The 25,563-nt window shown below is 35.7% G+C and overlaps 1 protein-coding gene and 1 long non-coding RNA gene across 2 annotated transcripts; one reads left to right on the forward strand and one right to left on the reverse strand.

Annotated features, from left to right (window-relative positions):
• The first annotated feature begins 4,592 nt into the window (after window positions 1-4,592).
• Window positions 4,593-7,008, forward strand: LOC135223084 (uncharacterized). The gene is made up of 2 exons (XM_064261590.1): window positions 4,593-4,884; window positions 4,973-7,008. Exons 1-2 carry the CDS (start codon window positions 4,593-4,595, stop codon window positions 7,006-7,008), a joined length of 2,328 nt encoding a protein of 775 aa, XP_064117660.1.
• A 3,462-nt stretch (window positions 7,009-10,470) lies between these two features.
• Window positions 10,471-13,321, reverse strand: LOC135223257 (uncharacterized). The gene is made up of 3 exons (XR_010316442.1): window positions 11,563-13,321; window positions 11,250-11,310; window positions 10,471-10,769 (listed from the first exon to the last, which is right to left on the reverse strand). It is a non-coding gene; the product is annotated as an uncharacterized LOC135223257 (long non-coding RNA).
• Between the last annotated feature and the right edge of the window lie 12,242 nt (window positions 13,322-25,563).

The raw sequence follows: 25,563 nt of genomic DNA on the forward strand, positions 1-25,563 counted from the left end.
GTGAAACACACAATATAGAAAAAGTATTTCCAGGTGTCAAAGAAAGTAGACAACTCAGTTGCCGAAATATATATATATGTATATATATATAATATATATATATATTATATATATATATATATATATATATATATATATATATATTGTTACGAAGTTCCAAGTATCTGGTTACCATTCATCAAATTATACCTCACCAAAAGTCAGACACCTGAACCCTCATAACATGTACTAAATGGCTGAATACTCTAAAGGCAACAGTGATCCCTCAACACTCACCAGTATTGCAGAAAATCAGACTAAGTTCATCAAAACAGGGTGTGAGGTAAATCTTGTTAAAGTAATTAAATTAATCAAAGCCACACTACTCCATCAACAACTTTAAAAGTCTAAGTATTTCCCTGATTTCAGAAGTCTAAGAAGTACTTCCCTGGTTCTAATTCACTTCAAGTAAATTGAGGGAAAGCAAATCAATTACCACTCTATGTTTCTATTTATCATCAATATAATCAAATGCAAATATACTGGTTAGAAATGAAATACTTATAAAAATAATAACAAAAATTTAAAATTTATTATTAAATTCAAAATTTATAAGTAAAATTCACAATATCAGGGAAAATTACTGTTACTTGAAAACAAAGTAAAGTTTAATTAATTCTTGAATCAAATTAAGTAAAATTAAATAAAAATTAATTTATCACAAAATTCAAGAAAATTAATTCAATTGAAATTCAAAAGTGTTAGGCAATAATTGAAAATCGGAAATTAATTCACAAGTGCTAAACAATAATACAATTTGAAAAGAATTCTAAGTAAATGCAAATTAATTCACAAATGTTAAATTTAATTAAATGTGTAATGATTAAGCAATGAAAATAACTAAATCAATTAAATTGTAAATGCAAATGAAAATACAAAATAAAAAGGCACACTTCAATAAGAAAATGAACAAGTGCACAAACAGTGGAACAAACACAAGCACAAAAAATCAGCAAAGTGTAAGACTGTAAATCTTTTTCACTCAAATCATTGTAACCATCAGTTTTTACCAAACCTTCACAACCATCTGTTATTAGTTATTAGTTAATCACTGTTCCTATCAGTCATTAGTTGCAACTAATAAAAATATAACAAACTTTACCTTGGTATACCAACTTCTTTCTTTCTTGCTGCAGCATGTATCACACTTTCACAAAAACCAGGCGCCGTTACGAAACAATGTTTGTTCAGATTCCACAAAAACACTATTTAATACTAAATAAACTCTAAGAAATATCAAACATGAAATTCTAAGTTACGAGTGACCAATTTACGTTACGTTACTTTAAGATCAAAAGTGCTATGCAATGGAGAGAGAGAGAGAGAGAGAGAGAGAGAGAGATGTTAATGCCTCGAGGTTCTAAGATATAATGAATTCTCTTCCTTGCGGAAACTGGACAGGGCAGATGACACAAAACGTTCTGAAACACAATAATGCTTCTAGAAGCTCCGTAATCTTACGCAATCTTACTCACAAAATGTGCAATCCCCATGTGGTTTTGATCAAAGACATACACGTATAAGACGATTCTGCTCAACAGACACGTACCCGATCAAAACGGAGGTTGAGCAATAATTAAGATTGACGTTTTGATAACAACGCAAGACTCAATTCGATCGCTTATCAAATGCGTTGACTGATTTAGGAAAGCAAACGGATCTCAAGCAGGTCCTCTAATCTCACAATGATGACATAAAAGGTAAACATTCGTAGTTTCGAACGGACAAAGAAAATCTCTCTCTTTTTACATACTACGTTATATATATATTCTTTTCATATTATGTTATGTGAAATCTGAACATCCTATCTCTAAACTATCTAGGAATCTGAAAAAATGTTGCACAATTCTACATGACATTTCAAAGAGGGGAAATATGCATTTTGAAAGTAGCAATATATAATATATATATATATATATATATATATATATATATATATATATATATATATATATATGTATATATAAATTATTCTAAGCTTATTCATAAACACAGTGTTTTATTTATTTATTTTTTTTTTATCACGAGAATCCTGTAACAAACAGAAAGAAAGAGCGCAGACCAAAATCTGATTAGTACTAACTTATTTTGTTGTGGAAATATATACAGTTTTGTTAGCATTGATCTCAGGTCCTGTCATCAGTGATGTTCGCTCTGTTGATGCGTCCGATGTCAGTGATGCTGAGTTCATTTTCCCTTCCCTAAACCCCCCACACAACAGCAGCAGAAGCACCAACCAGCCTCCACTGAGCTGCCGCCGATGAGGAGGGGGAGGAGAAGGAGAAGGAGGAGGAGCAGCCCTGGAATTTCACCCTATTGGTTCTGGCATAGAGAGAAACTGACTGTCAGCATTATTACTGACGAGTTCATTTAAAAGTGACGCCTCACATTGCATAAGAAGCACAAGTTCTCTTTCCAAATCCGAGGAAGCCACTATCGGTATGGATACAATATTGTAATGAATAACTTTTATAAAAGAAAACACTAAATATGCCAATTTTCTATCAAATTTGCAGTGTATAAGAGGCACATGCATGAAACACACATATATACACATGTGCATATATATATATATATATATATATATATATATATATATATATATATATATATATATATATATTAAGCTACAAATGTCCTTTAAAATCCACTTAGCTCTACCTCAAAATTAATATATTTTCATATATGTTAACCGAAGGGGAATTTTTTGTTGATAATAATTTCGTCCTCTCGTGGATTCGAACCAGCGGACAAAGGAGAAATCAGGACTTCAGTGAGGTAACCGACCACGTCACTGAAGTCCTGATTTCTCCTCTGTCCGCTGGTTCGAATCCACGACAGGACGAAATTATTATCAATTAAAAAATTTCTCTGCGGGTAACATCATATATGGAAATACATTAATTCCGAGGTAATGAGAGCGAATTGGATATTAAAGGACATTTGTAGCTTAATGTATATATATATATATAATATATATATATATATATATATATATATATATATATATATATATATATATATATATCTATATATATATATTTATATAATATTATTACAAGTTTATGTTTATTTTCATTAATTTTGTTTATACTGTTTGGTTACGTTTATTCTTTTTGTTTTCCTTTTTTTATTACTATTCAAGACAGGCAAACTGCTTGTTTGGTATCAAAAAAAGTAATTACCATGTACAGAATACCATTAGGTAGTTCAGCCAAAGTTACAGGGTTCAGCATATATAGACCATTACAGCAGTCGATACCGAGAGCTAAACAAGAGAGGTTATCCTGACACTCGACCCAGAGTCACGAAGGAGAATGGACAAGGGATAATACGTATATAACGAGTCAGAGAGAGAGAGAGAGAGAGAGAGAGAGAGAATATCGGATTGTTGCCATTGTGTTTTGGTATTTCGTTGTCATGTCACGTTGGGCATGATAAGTGTTGTTTTATGTTGATATTCTGTGTTCATTAGTGCCATTTCTATTATTTATATTCCTGTGTTTTGGAATATTGTCGTTAGTTATTACCAGTGGAGTTGATATATATTGTTGCATATGCGTGCATCAGGTCAGTGGCTATATGTGTGGTCATTTCTGAAGGTAAGAGGAGTTGTTATTATATAGTCAGTTTCTTTACCCTTGGTAATTAACGATAGTTAGCCAGTCCATTCGCTAGTTGATATCTTGTATTGTTTGAATAATTGCTTGTCGGCACTTTATTGACGAATACGTTGATTCGTTGCTGTAGTGGTTGTCTTTGTTATGATGGATCTCTCGTTCTGCTATATATCATAACTCGTTAGCTTACATCTTAATTCTATTATATGTACCTTGTTTATGGTTGTCTTCGACATACGTTAACTTTGATGAATCGTTTGGTAATTGCCTTCGATACTTACATTAGTCCCGTTGTTTGTGTTCTTCTCTTATGATAAATCTCCTGTAAGACTGCTGTTTGGTGACTCGTCTCTCGTACCTCATATGTGCTACTTATATATATTATTACACTTTCATGAAGGATATCCATCAAAGGCAAGTCAGAGTATATTTAGGTTAATCATTTTATCTGATATTATATTCCCTTAATATTTAATTGCAGTAGTTATTACCATACATTTATATTGGGTTTTCTTTTATCAATTGCAGAACCCGAGTATGGCGTTTTGGATAGTGCCGAATATATTTTAATAAATATAATAAGTTTTGCCTTGCATTTAATTGCCCTCACTTGAGTTTGTGCTAGTAGGTGCATCTCACTTTATCATCAATATTATATTTCTAGAGTATTTAACTACTCTGTGTTACACCTGTCATAGGTTCACTGTCGCCATTATCTAGCAAAGAACCTGGATATAAAATATCCCATAAAATCTATGCACAGGCACGTAACATATTTGGCGACCTTGCCAAGGATGCTTCCTCTTGCATTTTTCTCAGTGAGAGTAGTTATTATGTATTGTGCTGGAATCTTGTAGTTATTTCATGATAGTACGGTGTGGTAGCATATTTTTGTGCATTTTTCGTGCGGGGTTATTTTATATATTATTCATAATGTCTACTTTAGAATCTATTACTGCTATAGGAGAAAAACTCGGATATGAGGGTAAGCAGTTGGCTGAGTTTGTAAAGGAACATATGCAAATAGAGAAAGAGAACAGGCAGATTGAGAGAGAAGCTAGAGTAGCTAGAAGGCAGGAGTTAGCAGAGAAGAAGGAGAAGTTACAGTTGGAGATAAAGTTGGAGCAAGTAAAGAAAGGTGAAAGTAGTGGTGATGGTGACTCGGCAGGACACTTTACTGTGTGGACTCAGAAGCTTATACCTAAATTTTCAGAGACAGATGTGAGTCAGTTTTTTTAGCTTTTGAGAAAGTAGCTAACAGTTAGACTGGGAGAAAGCGAGTTGGGCTCTTATTGTGCAATCAGTTTTTGTAGGGAAAGCTCAGGAAGCTTATGCTACACTTAGCTTCGATGATAGCATAGATTATGAGGTAGTGAAGAGCGCTGTGTTGTCCGCTTATCAACTTGTTCCCGAAGCGTACAGACAAAAGTTCAGAAATTATGTGAAAGGAGCAAACCAGACATTTTTTGATTATGCGAGGCATAAGTCTGTATTGTTCGATAATTGGCTCCGGTCTAGGTCAATTACTGATTTTGTAGATCTTAGAGAACTTCTTTTGCTTGAAGATTTCAAAAATAGTATGTCTAGGGATGTCAGAGTACACTTGGAAGAGTTAGATCATAAAACTTTGGAAGAAGCAGCCAGGTCAGCTGATAGATTTGTACTAACTCATGGTAAGACTTATCAACCCAGAACTTATAAGTATAGTTATAGTCATTATCAGCCAAGTAGAAAATATGTAACTAGAGATCAAACACAGAATAACTCCCCTAAAGTAAGTAAGGATAAGAAAGAGATAACATGTTACAAATGTGGTAAACTAGGACATTTTCAGTTTGAGTGTAAACAGACAAAAGGTAAAGTAACACTAATCTCAAGATGTCAAGTTAGTAAGGATGAGTATGTGAGTAAAATGAGTAAAGTTGATTTTGAAAATAGTAAGAGTGATGAAACGAATGAAGTGTTGAAGAATTTTGGAGAGTATCTGCATGAAGGTAGAATAAGAGTGTTAAAGAATCCAGATGTTGTAAGTAAAACTTTAGTTATGTTAAGAGATACTGGTGCGTCTCAGTCATGTGTATTAAGAAAAAGTTTACCAGAAAATTATGAGAGTAAAGAAGATAATTTTGTTCTGCTAGGAGGTTTTCCTAATTCGTCTGTGTCATGTCCACTTGTTGAATTTAAAATTGAGTCAGAGCTAGTTCAAGGTACCCATAGATTTGCGATTATAGAACAATTGCCCATTCCAGGTATAGATGTGATAATAGGTAATGATGTAATATGTCCAGTTCAACAGAGAGGGGAAAGAGTAAGTAAAGAAGTAGTTGAAGTGACCAGTAAACCTATAGCTCCCGTAACCAGAGCTCAGAGTAAGTTGACGACAGTAGATGAGGATGAAGATCTCAACTTGGCAGACTTGGAGAAGGAAGTGGTAGTGGGTAATATTCCAGTGCAAGAGTCGTTGAAGTGTATAGGTGACAGAAAAGATTTAGTAAAGGCGCAGAAAGAAGATAAAGGTTTAAGTAACATTTTTGAGAATGCTGTTCCAGAAAATGAAGTATCGGATGTAAGTAAGCCTTGTTTTTTCATTAGAAATGAAGTATTGTATAGATTGTCCAGATCAAAATTAGCAAATGCTAGTAATGCATATGTAGATTATCAAATTGTAGTCCCTGAGAAGTATAGAAATGTAATAATGCAACAAGCCCATGATAATCTTTGTGGAGGACACTTTGGTATTGCCAAGACTATGTACAAAGTGAGAAAGCATTTTTTTTGTCCTTCATTAAAGAAAGATGTAAATAGATATTGTAAATGCTGTCATACATGCCAAGTTGTAGGTAAGCCCAATCAAATTATACCTAAAGCACCTATTGTACCAATAACTGTACTAACAGAACCATTTTCGCAGATTGTGATAGATATAGTGGGACCGCTACCAAAAACATCATCAGGTAATGAATACATCTTAACTATCATGGATCGCACCACCAGATATCCAGAAGCTATCCCGATACGCAAGATTTCCAGTAAAGTAGTAATCAAACATTTAACAGATTATTTTTCTAGATTCGGCTTTCCAAAGGAATTACAATCAGATAGAGGCAGTAACTTTATGAGTAAGTTGTTTAGTAAGAAAATGCTAGAATGGAATATTAAGCATGTTGTATCTTCGCCATACCATCCAGAAAGCCAAGGGATGTTAGAACGATTTCACCTAACTATGAAAAATGCTTTAACTAAGTATGGGTCTGAATTTCAAAGTCAGTGGGATGTTGATTTGCCATATGTTTTGTTTGCAATTAGATCATCTCCAAATGAAAGCTTAGGTTTACCCCTTTTGAATTGACATTCGGTCACGAGGTAAGGAGTCCTTTGAATATGATTAAAGATCAGTGGAGTGATAATGGTGAGAGCAAATTTGATGTTTTAAATCATGTTACAGAATTTAAAGAGAAGTTGAAGAGGATGATAGAATGGTCAAATAAGAATGTAGTGAAAGCGCAGGAGTGTATGAAGCGAAAGTATGATAAAAATACAGTGTTGAGACAATTTAAGGAAGGTGATAGTGTACTTGTTTTTATACCTATTCCAGGACAGTTTAAAAGCCGGTATGTTGGACCCGGTATAGTAAGACGAAGAGTAAATAATTTAAATTACATAGTAGAGTTGCCTAACAGACGTAACAAGGAACAAGTCTTTCACGTCAATTTACTGAAGCCATATTACCAAAAGGAAGTAATTAAACCAGTTGCGGTAGTGCATAGTAAATCTATTAAAATTAGTAATGAAATAAGTGAAGATATGAATGAAGAAGAGACAAGTGTGAAAGGTGAATATGATTGGAGTAAAAATGGAGTTGATTTAACAGAACTGGAAGAAAGATTGTCATATTTGCCTGATTCACAAGTAAAAGATGTTATACAGGTACTTAGGGACTTTCCATCATTGTTTCAGAATCGGCCTGGTAAAGTGAATTGTATTCAACATGACATTAAGTTAGTCCCAGATGCTAATCCGATTAGACAGGCACCTTATCGATTATCCCCACCTAAAGCATTAGAAGTTAAGAAACAAATTGATTACATGTTGCAACATGACTTAATTGAACCAAGTAACAGTCCATGGAGTTCTCCGGTAGTATTGGTAGATAAGAAGGACGGTAATTTCAGGTTGTGTATTGATTATCGGAAGGTGAATGAGTTGACTATCCCTGATTCATATCCATTACCACGCATAGACGATTGTGTTGACAAAATAGGGCACTCAAAGTTTGTCAGTAAATTTGATTTGCTTAAAGGATATTGGCAAGTTCCGTTGACTGAAGAGTCCAGAAGTGTCACAGCTTTCATAACGCCTGACGGTTTATTTCATTGCAAAATTATGCCTTTTGGTTTACGCAATGCTGCTAGTACGTTCCAACGACTTATGAATTTTGTGATCAGAGATGTAGAGAATTGTACAGTATATTTAGATGATGTGGTTGTGTATAGCAATTCTTGGTCGGAGCATCTAAAACATATTCGATCTTTATTTTCAGCTTTGCTAAAGTACGGATTAGTAGTTAACTTGAAGAAGTGTGAGTTCGGTAAGGCAGAGATTACATATCTAGGTTATCAAGTTGGAAGTGGAAATATCTCGCCTAAGAACAGCAACATTGAATCTATCATTAAATTTAAGACTCCGGAAAATAAGAAGCAAATTAGACAGTTTCTTGGGATGTGTAGTTATTTCAGACGGTTTGTTCCTAAATTTTCAGAATTAGCTGCACCTTTAACGAATCTTCTAAGTAGTAGATGTAATTTTAATTGGTCAGATTTGGCTGAGAAATCATTTTTGCAATTGAAGAGTATTTTGTGTGCCAAACCTATTTTGCGCTCACCAGATTTTTCCAAACCATTCCAGATGATGGTAGATGCAAGCGACATTGGTATCGGAGCAGTGCTGATGCAGAAATACGATGACATTCTTTTTCCTGTTAGCTATTTTTCTAGAAAATTAAATCGCAGCCAGAGTAAATACAGCACGATCGAGAAGGAAGTTTAGCATTGATGTCGCCATTACAACAGCAATTTTGAAGTATATGTAAATTCAAGTCCTGCAGAGGTAGAGATATTCTCAGATCATAACCCTTTAAAGTATCTACATCAGTTCAACAATAAGAACAGACGTCTCATGCGATGGTCTCTTGTATTACAAGAATACAACATCAGTATCAAGCATGTGAAAGGAAAAGATAACGTAATAGCTGATGCCCTTTCACGTTCTTTTGTATAATTTTTTTTTATACCCGATTGTGACTTGTACTCAAATGTGACTTCTTTTGTATATTCCTGTTTTTAAAAAGCACTACCCATGCTTTTTAAATTTGCGGTGGAGGTATTACAAGTTTATGTTTATTTTCATTAATTTTGTTTATACTGTTTGGTTACGTTTATTCTTTTTGTTTTCCTTTTTTTTTATTACTATTCAAGACAGGCAAACTGCTTGTTTGGTATCAAAAAAAGTAATTACCATGTACAGAATACCATTAGGTAGTTCAGCCAAAGTTACAGGGTTCAGCATATATAGACCATTACAGCAGTCTATACCGAGACCTAAACAAGAGAGGTTATCCTGACACTCGACCCAGAGTCACGAAGGAGAATGGACAAGGGATAATACGTATATAACGAGTCAGAGAGAGAGAGAGAGAGAGAGAATATCGGATTGTTGCCATTGTGTTTTGGTATTTCGTTGTCATGTCACGTTGGGCATGATAAGTGTTGTTTTATGTTAATATTCTGTGTTCATTAGTGCCATTTCTATTATTTATATTCCTGTGTTTTGGAATATTGTCGTTAGTTATTACCAGTGGAGTTGATATATATTGTTGCATATGCGTGCATCAGGTCAGTGGCTATATGTGTTGTCATTTCTGAAGGTAAGAGGAGTTGTTATTATATAGTCAGTTTCTTTACCCTTGGTAATTAACGATAGTTAGCCAGTCCATTCGCTAGTTGATATCTTGTATTGTTTGAATAATTGCTTGTCGGCACTTTATTGACGAATACGTTGATTCGTTGCTGTAGTGGTTGTCTTTGTTATGATGGATCTCTCGTTCTGCTATATATCATAACTCGTTAGCTTACATCTTAATTCTATTATATGTACCTTGTTTATGGTTGTCTTCGACATACGTTAACTTTGATGAATCGTTTGGTAATTGCCTTCGATACTTACATTAGTCCCGTTGTTTGTGTTCTTCTCTTATGATAAATCTCCTGTAAGACTGCTGTTTGGTGACTCGTCTCTCGTACCTCATATGTGCTACTTATATATATTATTACACTTTCATGAAGGATATCCATCGCTATACCTCGGAATTAATATAATTTCATATATGTTAACCGAAGGGGAATTTCTAAATTGATAATAATTTCGTCCTCTCGTGGATTCGAACCAGCGCACAGAGGAGAAATCAGGACTTCAGTGATGTAACCGACTACGTCACTGAAGTCCTGATTTCTCCTCTGTCCGCTGGTTCGAATCCACGACAGGACGAAACTATTATCAGTTAAAAAATTTCTCTGCGGGTAACATCATATATGAAAATACATTAATTCCGAGGTAGAGCGAATTGGATATTAATGGATATTTGTAGCTTAATGCATGTATATTATATATATATATATATATATATATATATATATATATATATATATTATATGAATGTTTATATGTATGTGGTATTACGAAGAAAATGAGTAGAGCCGTCCACTCTTAAATCATAAGGAGGACTTAAAAGAATCTTCACAAATGATCTGCTTTATTTTACACTTAACTCACTCATCTATAAATCATTCAGCAAAAAGAAGCCAGAAGGGAAGTTTTTAGACCTGCAACTGCGTTAAGAAGTTTGTCTTGATTTTGATCGGGCGTGGAGAGCTTCCCTGCTTAATACATGACTCGTCTGTTAGAGGCACCGTTTGGTACCAAACCATATCTTTTTAAAATATAAAGTATTGTTTACAAAAGTCTCTGAGAGGGAATTTCGGATCCCCGGCAGATTGTTATGAAACTCAACCGAAAATGACCACAAACTCCGTTCTGCATTGACGTTCATCTACTCTGGTGAAGAGAGGAATGAGCTCATGTCAGTGATATCAGATGCGGATTCATAGAAAACTTGCAGATCAACTCTACAGGAAAGGAAAAACGGAAAATGGAAATGTCATCTGCACCTTAGTTCTTGAATGATAGTAATCCCTATCTTGTGTCATATTTTTGTCAAAGAAACTTACCCATGCAAGAACCATATGATATGCTAGGAAGATACCCTTCGTCGCAGATGCATTCGTAGAGTTAAGGGGTCTTATTGATAAGCTGAGAATGATTAACATTAGTTTCTTAAACAAGTTACCAATTTGTCATACAGCATTGACGAGTCAACACTTGGAGAGCGGGGGAGAATTCAGAACACTCTCTGGTCACGTGACTCACCCAAACATAAACAACAGATATGATTCACAAACTTAGCGTATCAGACAATATTCATACACTGATTACTTACAAAATCTAGATCACAACATTCACATAGTGGTACAGTACCTTTTGCAGGTGGAGAAAAGCATCTCGCGTTCACATGGATTGCTGATACATTCATCTACATCTGTTGAAAAGAGGATCTCAAGTCAATGATATCAGAGTCAATCTAGAGAATTTATCAGATTTAAACAAGACACAGAGTACAGTAGTACAATTCAAGGTCTGTGAAACTGAATGCAAGGTAGAACTTAAAAATCAACTTTACAGCAAAGGAAGAATGGAATGTCATCTGCATATTAGTTCTTGAATGATAACACCTTATCTTTTGTCATTTTGCCATCAAGTTGAGATTGTACAAAACTTGAGTATCCCTCACCTCCAAACGCACTCGTAGCCTGCGTCTTTGACACTTTAGACCTTGCTCTGAGGTAGCATTTGGAGGATAGACACCGGGCATCTCTTTGCATTCATCCCGCTTCAGTGTAGCTGCGAAAAGCAAGGAGAGACGACAGTCAGTGAGTGGGTGAGTTAGTTGCTCAGCTACTCTCAGTTGGCTCAGAATTTACAAGGCCAATACAGAGGTCAGTCGGACAGAGGATCATCCCTGAGTCACCCTTCTGGGCTCTTCACGCTAGCCACAGTTCGCCCGTCACTACCAATGCTACAAGGTCTTGTAGGAAAGTAGAAACAACCAATTTATTTTAAATCTAAAGCATTTACTATTAGAAGTTAAGTATATCTTAGTTTTACCAGACCACTGAGTTGATTAACAGCTCTCCTACGGCTGGCCCGAAGGATTAGATATTTTTTTTTTACGTGGCTAGGAACCAATTGGTCACCTAGCAACGGGACCTACAGCTTATTGTGGGATCCGAACCACACTATATCGAGAAATGAATTTCTCTCACCAGAAATAAATTCCTCTGGTTCCGCGTTGGTCGAGCCGGGATTCGAACTTCACCGGATTGGCAGCCGAGCGCGAAAACCACTCGTCCAGCGAGGAACTAGTTACTATTAGAAATCATAAATGCATGTTGAAGCTGTTGGTTATCCCGTTGTTGCTATTGTTTCTGACATGGGATCAGCCACTCTTCGCATGTGGAAAGAATTGGACATTGATCCTCTTGCCAATAGGATTCCATCCAAGAACCCAAGTGCTGACAGTTGATAAAATTAGTCAGAAATAACTTAATTAATTTAAGCTTTTATTTAGGCAGTGATTTCATTTCTGGCACAAGCATCCGTGAAATCTAGTACAGAATATGTGCTGGCCTATAAAATGAATGAACTCCATCTACCTGTTAATGGACAGCACAGTCATTATCGTCATCTTGTGCAAGTGCTTTAAGGTTTTTGGGAAGTTGATTTTATCTCAGTGATAAATGACTGGTTTGACATAATGAATTCAAACAACAGGCATGGCGACATACCAACGAAAAATGGTTTTGGGATTAATAAAGAATTTCAAATAAATACTTTGGAGCGATCATAAAGGTAATGACTTTTTTAAAAGTAAAATTACAGAAAACAAGATGTCTGTACAAATTTCAAAAAGGCATAATTCTTTCTAGCAAGTCGGTCATTGGTCTTTGTAATATGGTTAAAGATGTTTTTAATGTTGATTACATCATGACGCAAAAGTTGAAGAATGAAGACTGCCTAGAGCATCTGTTCGGTTGCATAAGGCAAATGAAGGGCATAATACGATCACCCTAATGTTGTTGAATCTAAGTTTAGGCTCGGGTCACTGATTCCCGGAAAAGATGTATAAATAATTAGTGAAAAAACAAACATCATTGCAAAGAGCAACAATTATATGTTGACAAATGAGTGCATGTAATTCAGTGAAGATAGAGAATTGGCATTAGAAATATACTTGACCAGCTCATTGTTTAAAGATTTAGATTCTGAGTGCCACACAGAAAATATAAACAAATCAGATTCTGGATAAAGAAAGAAGAAGAAAAAAAGGCTGCCACTGTAATTGAAGAAGAAGCTCTTAAATATATGGGTGGTTATACTGTCAAACAGTTTTCTACAAAATATCCACAATTAGGAAAAAATATGAAAAAGTGTAAAAATGCAGATGAATGGGATGGTAACTAGGGATGAGCTGTATATGCCGTCAGAGGAGTTTTCTTAATTAATTGTCCTACGAGACGAGACGAGAAAAGGTCCCTGGAGAGATTATTGAATTCTTTGCAAAGCTCTCTATATATTTTAGACTAAGGCACTTAAATAATCATGCTATTAAAATGAAGAGGATAAAGACAAAAATTGAAAATGAGACGCAGGAAAAAAATTAAAGTTAAATATTTAGATGTGTGTGTAAATACTTTATACATTTTAAGACCTTCAATCAAGGAATTGTAAAATAAATGAAGGTTATTTCTGTTTGTATTCAAGGATGTAGAAATTATTTTCATTATCAACAGTTACAACTACAAATGAGTGAAAATAAATGAATAAATATAATTTGATAAAAATAATGAAAGTAGATAAAATAACAAAATAAAAAAATTATAGATAAATACAATGAATAAATAGAAATATATAGAAATGAAAAATTAATAAAAATTAATAAAAAATAAATAAATAAATAAAAATAAATATATATAAAAATATATAAATAAATAGAAATAAACAAATAAAAATAAATGAGTAAAAAAATAATTTAATTAAACACAATAAATGAATAAATACAAATTAATAAATATAAATTAGTAAATAAATTAATTAAAAAAATAAATAAGAAAATAAATAAAAAATAAAAAATTAATAAATAAAAATAAATAAATAAATAAAAATACATAAACAAAAAAGTAATAAAAACAAATTAGTGGAAATAAATAAACAAACAAATAGATAAAAATAAATAAATAAACAAATAAATAAATAAAGAATAGATAAATGAATAAATAATAAATTAAAAATGAATGAATAAAAATAAGTAAATAGATGAATAAAAAAATTCAAAAAAAGGACTTGATAAAAATAAATAAAAATAAATAATACATAAAATTGGATAAATAAATAATAATAAATAAATAAATAACTAGAACTGCTAATTGCATAACACCTGCCTCTCACTCGCCCACCAACCCCCTTACCCTTTTCCCAACACCCCGCGTAATGGCACTTTCTGGACAAACGTCGTTACTGTGGATGTTTTGTTGACGTTCTGGCCTAGGTAAACATCATTAGACATGACGTATGGTGCTTAATTGAAGGCGATGGCGTGTGAAGGCTTTTTTTTTTTTGTTCTTTTATTTTACGTTTGCTGTCAATGTTTTTTTTTTTTTTTTTTTTTTTTATGAATTCTACTTTAATGTTGTTGCTGAATGACTTGGCTACTTGGCTGAAATTAATGTTTGTTGTCCTGGCAATGGATAATCTTCATGGGAATTCGTGTGAAAGACATTAAAGTCAGATATATATATATATATATATATATATATATATATATATATATATATATATATATATATATATATACATATTTAAAGTGGGTCTTGTTCAGTGTTTAATACCGTGAAGAAATTGATATCTTTTCTGGATATTTTTTTCAGCTTTACGTAAAGTATTAAATTTAGAAACCATATGAGGGTATAAAAAGGAAAAAAAACCAACAGTTGTTAATATTCTCCAAAAAAAAGGATAGGTTATTAATAAAAGCAGTAACAGAATAATTATCAGAAATTTATCATCTCTGTATAAAACTTGAATCATATCTAAACAGAGACGAATAAAAGGCGAAAAACATCGATTTTTTTTTATTTTGCAAAATAAATTATAACTTTTATTAAAAGCTGCAACAAATTAAGTATCAGAAAAAAGTATTATCTCTCAGTAACAAACAACCGAAATTACTTATTCCTTTTATGTAGGGTCGTGTCCAACCCAAAAAGTATTATATCTCAGGACAAAAAATATCACAAATTAAGTTTTTTCCTTTGACGTCAAGTCGTGTCGAAAATGTTTGGACGAAGAAACGAGGAAAGAAACTTTAAAACGAACGAAGATTTTATGGGCCCCCTCCCCCCCAAATTTAGGCCCCCAAAACGGTTAAGGGTAAATTGCTCTTTACTGGGCACTTTCTTTAAAGGTACTTTGGAAAATTGTGGTGGTTTAACCTTATACTTGGATAAATATTTTAATAGCATAGACGATAAGTTTCATGAACTATTTACTCTTGTTACCAGTACATCAAGGAATTGGTTATGACATTCTGAGCCCAAAAGAGATATTGTCCTATTAAGGAATTATAAGGAAAATAGACAGAATTATTTCTAACATTTCGAAAACATAAGATGAAAAATGCAAACGAAAAGTTACTAATATGTATCATTTTTATGTATCATTACGTACTACAGTAATACTTCTTGATATGAAGACATCATGAAATGGATATTAAAAGAATGTTAACATTATAATACTTATGTCAAAGTTCATTCTCAACTGTTAGTGTGATTTTACTATATATATATATATATATAGATATATATATATAAATATATATACATATATATATCTATATATATATATATTATAATATTATAAATATATATATATATAATATATAAAATAGATATATATATATATAAATTATATATAAAATGAAATGAATATCATCTCATGATATGGAAATTATGATACTGCAAACAGTTAATTCTAAAGAAAAATTAAGATAATCAAACGAAAGAAGTAGAAGTATGAAAATTGATTCTGGTGCTTATTCCACATTAGTAATTTTAACCTAAACAAAATCGTTGGCGTGTAGTTCAAGCAGGATTTGAAATGAAAACTAATAGCAAAGCTGAATGGAAAAAAAAAACCTGATTTCAATAGAGGCTTTAAAACAGGACCAGAAGGAAAACCACGATTTTAAAGAAGAAGTTAGAGTGGAAGTGTAATATAAAAAAGACCTGTCTTTCAATGAGGAATACTAAGGACGCAAAGAATAACTCGATTTTAGATTAACTGTGAAAACAGGGCAACAACGAGGAACCTGATTGCAAATGGGAAGTGTCAACATGGCGAGACAGATATACTACCTGATTTCAACTGAGAGGTAAACAAATGGCAGAAAGGAAGAACAAGATTTTATAACAGACTCAAAAACAAGTCTAGAAGTTAGATATATGTTTGAAATAAGAAGCTGGAAAGGGTTCGGAATAAAGTGTCTAATTATAAAGAAGTGGAAACAGGCTCACAAGTCAAAGCTTCATTGTTGAAGTGAAATCGAATATAGAAGGACGAACCAGACTTTGAGAAATAAAAAAAAAGTTAGAAATAAACTAAACTCAACAAAACAGTAATCAGATAAATTACAGAAAAATGCAAAAGATGAAATAAGTAAACATAACAATGAAAAAATAAAACGATTAGAAACAAACAAAATTAAACAAAACAGAATAAGAAGAAATAAAATAAAAAATTATGGACAGAAATAAAACAAGATCTAAATAAACCCAGAAAAAAATATAGAAAAGAGCAAATGATAACAATAACCAAAAATAAATAACAGAAAGTAATCTCAATACATCTCACGAACTCTCAAATTAACAACAGAACCCCTCCAATACGTTTATGCAACGTATTCAAGGATACGTTTGCAAAACGTATAATATATGCAGAGGGATGCAAGCAGGAAGGAACTCCCTCTCATAACGTATACATTACAAGTCAAACAGTGTAATGGAGAACTTGCTTCTTTAATGAAGAGCAAACTTCCACTGTGAGTTACGGCCCTGAAGGATACAAAGGAAAAATAGTCGAATTTATGGGATTTTATTATTACATTCTTATTTTGAATTTATGGAATTTTAAAATGTATTGATAAAGTTATTTAACGATACAGGGAGTACCTGCTTTGAGTTTATTATTATTATTATTGTAATTTTTTTTTGCTATATCACAGTCCTCTAATTCGACTGGGTGGTATTTATAGTGTGGGGTTCCGGGTTGCATCCTGCCTCCTTAGGAGTCCATCACTCTTTCTTACTATGTGCGCCGTTTCTAGGATCACATTCTTCTGCATGAGTCCTGGAGCTACTTCAGCCACTAGTTTTTCCAGATTCCTTTTCAGGGAACTTGGGATCGTGCCTAGTGCTCCTATGATTATGGGTACAATTTCCACTGGCATATCCCATATCCTTCTTATTTCTATTTTCAGGTCTTGATGCTTATCCATTTTTTTCCCTTTCTTTCTCTTCAGTTCTGGTGTCCCATGGTATAGCGACATCAATGAGTGATACTGTCTTCTTGATTTTGTCAATCAACGTCACGTCTGGTCTATTTACACGTATCACCCTATCTGTTCTGATACCATAGTCCCAGAGGATCTTTGCCTGATCGTTTTCTATCACTCCTTCAGGTTGGTGCTCGTACCACTTATTACTGCAAGGTAGCTGGTGTTTCTTGCACAGGCTCCAGTGGAGGGCTTTTGTTACTGAATCCTGCCTCTTTTTGTATACTGGTTCTGTGCAAGTGCCGGACATTCGCTTGCTATGTGGTTTATGGTTTCATTTTTCGTATTGCACTTCCTACATATGGGAGAGATGTTATTTCCATCTATCTTCTTTGGATATATCTGGTTCTTAGGGCCTGATCTTGTGCTGCTGTTATTATTCCTTTAGTTTCCTTCTTTAGCTCTCCCCTCTGTAGCCATTGCCATGTGTCATCACTGGCCAGTTCTTTAGTCTGTCTTATGTATTGTCCGTGCATTGGTTTGTTGTGACATTCCTCTGTTCTGTTTGTCATTCTCCTGTCTTTGTATATTTCTGGGTCTTCGTCTACTTTTATCAGTCCTTCTTCCCATACACTCTTGAGCCACTCGTCTTCACTGGTTTTCAGATATTGCCCCCCCAGTGCTCTGTTCTTGATGTTGACGCAGTCCTCTATGCTTAGTAGTCCTCTCCCTCCTTCCTTTCGTGTTATGTATAGTCTGTCTGTATTTGCTCTTGGGTGTAGTGCTTTATGTATTGTCATATGTTTCCTCGTTTCCTGGTATAAGTTACAGAGTTCTGCCTTCGTCCATTCCACTATTCCTGCACTGTATCTGATTACTGGCACTGCCCATGTGTTTATGGCTTTTATCATATTTCCGGCGTTGAGTTTTGACTCGAGTATCGCCTTGAGTCTCTGCATATATTCTTTCCTGATCGTATCCTTCATCTCTTGGTGTTTTATATCCCCTCCTTCCATTATTCCCAGGTATTTGTATCCCGTCTCATCTATGTGTTTGATGTTGCTCCCATCTGGTAGCTTTATCCCTTCAGTCCTTGTTACTTTCCCCTTTTGTATGTTGACTAAGGCGCATTTTTCTATTCCAAATTCCATCCTGATGTCCCCAGATACAATCCTTACAGTCTGGATTAGGGTATCTATTTCCTTGATGCTCTTACCATACAGCTTGATGTCGTCCATGAACATCAGATGGTTAATTCTGTTGCCTCTTTTCTTGAGTTGGTACCCGGCATCCATCTTCTGTAGTACTTTTGTCATGGGAATCATGGCTACTACGAAGAGTAGTGGGGACAGTGAGTCGCCCTGGAAGATCCCTCTCCTGATATTAACCTCTGCTAGTCTTATTCCAGAGCTTGTAAGTATTGTATTCCAGTTGCGCATTGTATTTTTGAGGAAGCTGATGGTGTTTTCCTCTGCCCCATATATTTTCAGGCATTCTATTAGCCATGTGTGTGGTATCATGTCGAAGGCTTTCTTATAGTCTATCCATGCCATGCTTAGGTTGGTTTTCCTTCTCCTACTGTTCTTCATTACCATTTTGTCTATCAGGAGCTGGTCTTTTGTGCCCCTACACTTCCTTCTGCAGCCTTTCTGTTGGTGGGGGATGGTGTTTGTCTCCTCTAGGTAGTTGTATAGCCTTTCACTGATGATACCTGTTAGTAACTTCCACATTATTGGTAGGCAGGTGATAGGCCTGTAGTTACTGGCTATATTTCCCTTACTCTTGTCTTTCTGGACTAAGGATGTTCTTCCTGTGGTCATCCATTTGGGAGCATGGTGATTTGTGATACAATGCTGAAGTTGTTCTGCTATTCGTGGGTGTAGGGCCTTGAAGTTTTTGAGCCAGTATCCATGGACTTCATCTGGACCTTGGGCTTTTCAGTTGGGCATTTTCTTTAGTTGGTGTCTGACTGTGTCTGTCGTGATGTCAGTGAATCTTTGTTTTATTCTCCCTGTTTCTTTTGCCTCGACTTCCTGGAGCCATGTTGCATGTTTGCTGTGTGATACCGGATTGCTCCATATGGTTTCCCAGAGGCTCTTACTTGGTTCGGCTTCAGGAATTTCTTGGTGGTTGTCTTCCCCTCTTAGTTGGCTGTATAGTATTTTCTGGTTGGTTCCGAATAGTTTGTTCTGTTGGTATCCCTTATCCCTGTTCATGTATCGTTGGATCTTACGTGCTTTGGCCTTAAGCCTCTGTTTTACATCCTCTATTGTGTTGTTTAGTCCCCTCACTGTACTTTGTATTTCTCGTTGAGTTCCTCCCTTGTTTTCTTGCTTCTTAGCCTTTTTTCTGCCATCTCTTTCGGTTTACTCAAGTCAGATCTCATCACCATGATTTGCTTTTCCAGGCACCTTTTCCAAGGTGGTTCTGTTTTGGTTTCTGTTGGGTTGGTTGTGCTAGTGGCGTTGGTGTTCGTGTCCCCATCAGTTCTGCTATTAATCTTGCTCCTGCATATGTCAAGTTATTTGTTTCTGTGATATTGGTGTTGTGTATTAATCTCATTATTTCATTGACCTCACTTGTTTTCTCCCTTAATTTCTTGATGTTGTAGGTTTTCATGGAGGGGATCTTTGTTCTCTCTGTATCTGGCTTCATCCATTGTCTGATCTTTTCTACCCATTCCGTCCTCTCTGTTACTTCGTTGGTGTTTCTTCGTGTGTCGTTGTTTGATACCTCATCATTCCTGTCGTCTTCTGTGGCATTGTCTCTCAGTTCGTCTTCTTGTAATTCGTTGCCGTGTGTCATTTCCCTTTCCAGTTCTTCTCTTTCAGTTGGAGAGAGCCAGTTCTTTTTCTTTATGTTCCTTACTTGGTCTGCCAGCCTCTGCTCTGTTTGGGGGGTGTTATTCCTCTCATTCCAGATGTAAACCAACCTTCTTCTAAACCCTCTCTCCATTGGGTTGCTTCTGATGTAGCATCTCCATATTTCCTTATTTTCTTCTCTTGTCCATTTCTTCCTCTGGTTTGCTTCTGTAGCTCCAGTCTCTGGTTGTTGGTTACTTTCGTTGTGGTGGTCAGTTGCTGGATGACGACCTCCAAGTACCTGACAGTCTTCCCCTTCAACTGGGCTAAATACCTGGCTGCCGGACGAAGCTCCTCTATTGCCAGAGGTTCCAATAACGTCGTTGTCGTTTCATTCTTCATTTCTCTCCATCATTGCTGAGTTTTGCTATTTAACCCATAGCTGGACCCTACCCCATCAAGAATAGGTACTCATTTACAGCTGAGCAGACTGAGGAAATTATGGTAAAGATCCTTTCCCAAAGAATCGACACCGAGGAGAGCGGTCACCCATCCAACGACTGATTAGCCCCAATGTTGTTTAACCAGTCAATTGACGACCTAACCCACTCTGCCACGGCGCCACATTATTATTGTTATTATTATTATTATTATTATTATTATTATTAATTCTCAGCATTTTCTTTTGTTTTAATTTATATGTTTTCATGGACTCGTTCTTTGAGGAGAAGAATAATAAAATAGGTTTAATGAGAAAGTGTTCTGTACCAAGAGAACCAGCAATACCTTTGTGTGTTCTGGTATAATTACACACACACATTATTTAATTTTTGTATTTTTGTGTACATACACAGACATACTGAAATATTTTTTTTTTACTTTGTGTTCGGAAACAAGACCCAGAGGGAAGATCCCATTGCAACACCATCGATTTTTAAGTACATATGGCCATGGTGGTTAATGAAAAGAGCCTTCTTGGTGCATATTTCCAGCAGAGAGCGAAGGGCGTGCTCGGGGATATTCAGTGGGTCGGTAGATTTGCCACTGTAGACACGGTCAAGGATCATTTCGATGGTTTCATCTTCAGGAATGTTGGTGAACATCGATGCAATACTGCCTCCAGGGGGCGCAGATCCTAAGGCTTTGCGAACTTTTATATGGGCATAGTGGAGGAGCGTGTCTTTAGGAGCATTAGGAAGCCATCTGTATATGTAAGATATATAGATGACACCTTCATCCAAGCAGGAACGATGGAGGAGATCGAGGAAATACGCCAAGCCATCCATACCCACAGCCATTTACGATTTACCATCGAACATAGCCGTGATGGCCGTCTTCCCTTCCTGGATGTCCTGGTTGAACAGAAGGAGGGTGCGTTCGCTACAAGGGTCTACACGAAGCCCACGAACCTGGGAATGTGTCTGAATGGCGAGAATGAATGCCCTGAACGCTATAAAGACACCACCATCAGCGCCCACGTCAGGAGAGCTCTTTCCCATTGTTCAACATGGGCAGACACCCATAAGGAGATGGAACGTGCAGCCCAGGTCCTAGCAAACAACAGACACACCAACCGCAGCATCCAGAACGTCTTTAGGAAGAGCATGAAGAAATGGTACCTACAGGAACCCCGCCCAGACCCTCAGCAGAAAATTAATTTTTTCTACAAGGGTACCTTCCATCGGTGATATAATGAAGACGAGCGAGCCCTACGGGAAATAATCAAGAATCATGTTTCCCCGACCAACAACAACAGACAGATCAACTTGATCTTTTTTTATAGAAGTAAGATAACATGCAGCCTTATTATGAAGAATAACCCCATACCGTCGCAAGATCCCTTGAAGAGGACGAACGTCATCTACAGATACACGTGCCCAATCCGAGGACGCATCGGAACTTACATCGGGATGACGTCAATGCGCCTCTCCAAGAGGATATCCTGTCACACGCAGGAAGGAACAATATTTAATCATGCAAGGACTGCACATAATAAAAGAATCCGCCGGTGCAAGTTTTAATAAAGGGTAGCAACAATACTGTTGCCGTAGAACCTCTGTGTGTACATCAGTTAGTATGTAGTCATCTTAAGAGGAATTTAGTCACGAATTGTGCAAACTATATTGAAACCCAATGGAAAAAAAACTTCTCTACAATAATTGCCCACTTTGCTTAGGGCCTCTGTTCCATTCAACTTGACAGAGGGCCGTAATATGGCTTTATAGTAAGTACCTTATTCCGATGATTAACCTTCCACAAAGCTTTGTTCACGAAGACCAACTAGACCAGTGACACTAGTGGTTAAATGAAGGTTAGAACAGTGAAACTAAAGTCTCAACATTTAGTTATTCTGTAAATTAGCATATCAATATCCACTAGCAATTATATTTACCACCTACTATGTTCATTCATTACTTTAGTTCTGAAACAAAGTGACAAGGGTTGCCTTTGTCACCCGTTTGGCAAGGGACAATAAATAGCTTTAAATGTTATAAGTGTAATAACCCCAAGAACTTAAAATCTCTAACAAAATGAGACTTGATTTCATTTAGAGATCTGGATCAGGTCTCCAGAGGTCTAGAATTATTTGTGGCTTATTACTGCATATCGAGATTGTCCATATGCCTTCTATCATGCCTTCAGCTACTTCAAGTACCTAATAGTAGGTACTTGAACTAGGCATTGGTAACTTTCCCCCTCAACTCAAATGTCATGATAGTTTAGATATTTTTCCCCACACTTTTATCATGCAGAAACCAAGCATCAAGATAAACTCAGTCTTTGAGAGATTTTCAGGCAAAAGAAAATGAAGTCTGCCTCTGATGAAATGATCAGAGTACAGAGACTGCGTGATCAGTCACCAGACTTCTGGGCTTTTTCGAATGAGGGAAGAAACGTGACCTAAACAAAATCATGCTGGGATGAATCTGAGTTAAAAGACAGTAAGGCAAATATAAGCATTTGGTTTGTCTTATTGTCAGGGACCTCCCTTTGCTAGAGAAAGGACGGTTGCTTCTGTACTCTACAATGATAAACAGAGTGGTTGCTCTTTTGTAAAACTTCCCAGCATCGGTCACCAGTTCCAGCATGTGACGGCCGGATCCACTCTCTGCCCAAAGGAAGAAAAGAAGGCTGAAAGGGCAGAGAAGGAGAGAAGAGAAGCAGTCACTCCCTCACCCATTCTCCCAGTCCACAACTGCACATCTAAAATGAGATGCAACCTTGTCCTGATAAAGGAGCCGGGTAAGTAACAAAACTTGATGAGCAGCCACCACAGGTCCAAAGGAGAAATTAGCACAGTCATTTCTTTTAGAAGTTAACTACCAGCTATAGAAACAGTTAGGCTTGTAGTTTGAATTAAGAGGTATCTACTGGTAAGGTAGTTAAGTTTTAAACTTCTCCCTCATACCAGGATAGCAACAATACTGTTGCCGTAGAACCTCTGTGTGTACATCAGTTAGTATGTAGTCATCTTAAGAGGAATTTAGTCACGAATTGTGCAAACTATATTGAAAACCCAATAGGAAAAAAAAAAAAAAACTTCTTATACAATAATTGCCCACTTTGCTTAGGGCCTCTGTTCCATTTCAAACTTGACAGAGGGCCGGGCCGTAAATGGCTTTATAGTAAGTACCTTATTCCGATGCTTAACCTTCCACAAAGCTTTGTTCACGAAGACCAACTAGACCAGTGACACTAGTGGTTAAATGAAGGTTAGAACAGTGAAACTAAAGTCTCAACATTTAGTTATTCTGTAAATTAGCATATCAATATCCACTAGTGATTGTATTTACCACCTACAATGTTCATTCATTACTTTAGTTCTGAAACAAAGTGACAAGGGTTGCCTTTGTCACCCGTATGGCAAGGGATAATAATTAGCTTTAAATGTTATAAGTGTAATAACCCCAAGAACTTAAAATCTCTAACAAAATGAGACTTGATTTCATTTAGAGATCTGGATCAGGTCTCCAGAGGTCTAGAATTATTTCTGGCTTATTACTACATATCAAGATTGTCCATATGCCTTCAGCTACTTCAAGTACCTAATAGTAGGTACTTGAACTAGGCATTGGTAACTTTCCCCCTCAACTCAAATGTCATGATAGTTTAGATATTTTTCCCCACACTTTTATCATGCAGAAACCAAGCATCAAGATAAACTCAGTCTTTGAGAGATTTTCAGGCAAAAGAAAATGAAGTCTGCCTCTGATGAAATGATCAGAGTACAGAGACTGCGTGATCAGTCACCAGACTTCTGGGCTTTTTCGAATGAGGGAAGAAACGTGACCTAAACAAAATCATGCTGGGATGAATCTGAGTTAAAAGACAGTAAGGCAAATATAAGCATTTGGTTTGTCTTATTGTCAGGGACCTCCCTTTGCTAGAGAAAGGACGGTTGCTTCTGTACTCTACAATGATAAACAGAGTGGTTGCTCTTTTGTAAAACTTCCCAGCATCGGTCACCAGTTCCAGCATGTGACGGCCGGATCCACTCTCTGCCCAAAGGAAGAAAAGAAGGCTGAAAGGGCAGAGAAGGAGAGAAGAGAGGCCAGTCACTCCCTCACCCATTCTCCCATCCACAACTGCATATCTAAAACGAGATGCAACCTTGTCCTGATAAAGGAGCCGGGTAAGCTACAAAACTTCATGAGCAGCCGCCACAGGTCCAAAGGAGAAATTAGCACAGTCATTTCTTTTAGAAGTTAACTGCCAGCTACAAAAACAGTTAGGCTTGTAGTTTGAATTAAGGGGTATGTACCTGGTAAGGTAGTCAAGTTTTAAACTTCTCCCTCATACCAGGATGTGTTTGTTGGTTTTGTAATATTCTGTTTTTATCCAGACTTTTTAAACTGATTCACTTTGCAGGATTATTTTCTTTGACAAATTATATACTTCATCAAAGAAAATTATCCTGCAAAGTGAATATAGTCATCTATACAATTCCCCAAAGGGCAGCTGTTATGTGAATGAAGTTGGTGCATTGGGACCACAAGGAAAGATGCACTTCAATTGGAAAGAGGTGCACTGGAACCAGAGACTCGGTGCATTCAGACCACATCGTGCATTCATTCACTTTTGGCAGGGTACAATACTATACAGAGATTATTAAAGTTTTAATGGGGTCAAATGAAAGATTTTATTTACGAATAAACTATTTCTATTATTTATCAATAAAATTGAAATAAAATTAAAAGAGGTGTTTAATCTTATCAGAACAATACATTACTTTAGTCATTTAAAAAACAAGTACAGTCTCAACACTTCTGACTGGTTAACCTAAAACAAAATAATACAGTCCACTGTATTTAGTGAGTGAATACAAGGCATTAGGATTTACTTACTAATGCAGTATCACATTTTTTGTAGAAGATTAAAACCAAGA

This window comes from Macrobrachium nipponense, chromosome 8 (genome assembly GCF_015104395.2).
Source record: "Macrobrachium nipponense isolate FS-2020 chromosome 8, ASM1510439v2, whole genome shotgun sequence".
Classification (NCBI taxonomy): domain Eukaryota; kingdom Metazoa; phylum Arthropoda; class Malacostraca; order Decapoda; family Palaemonidae; genus Macrobrachium; species Macrobrachium nipponense.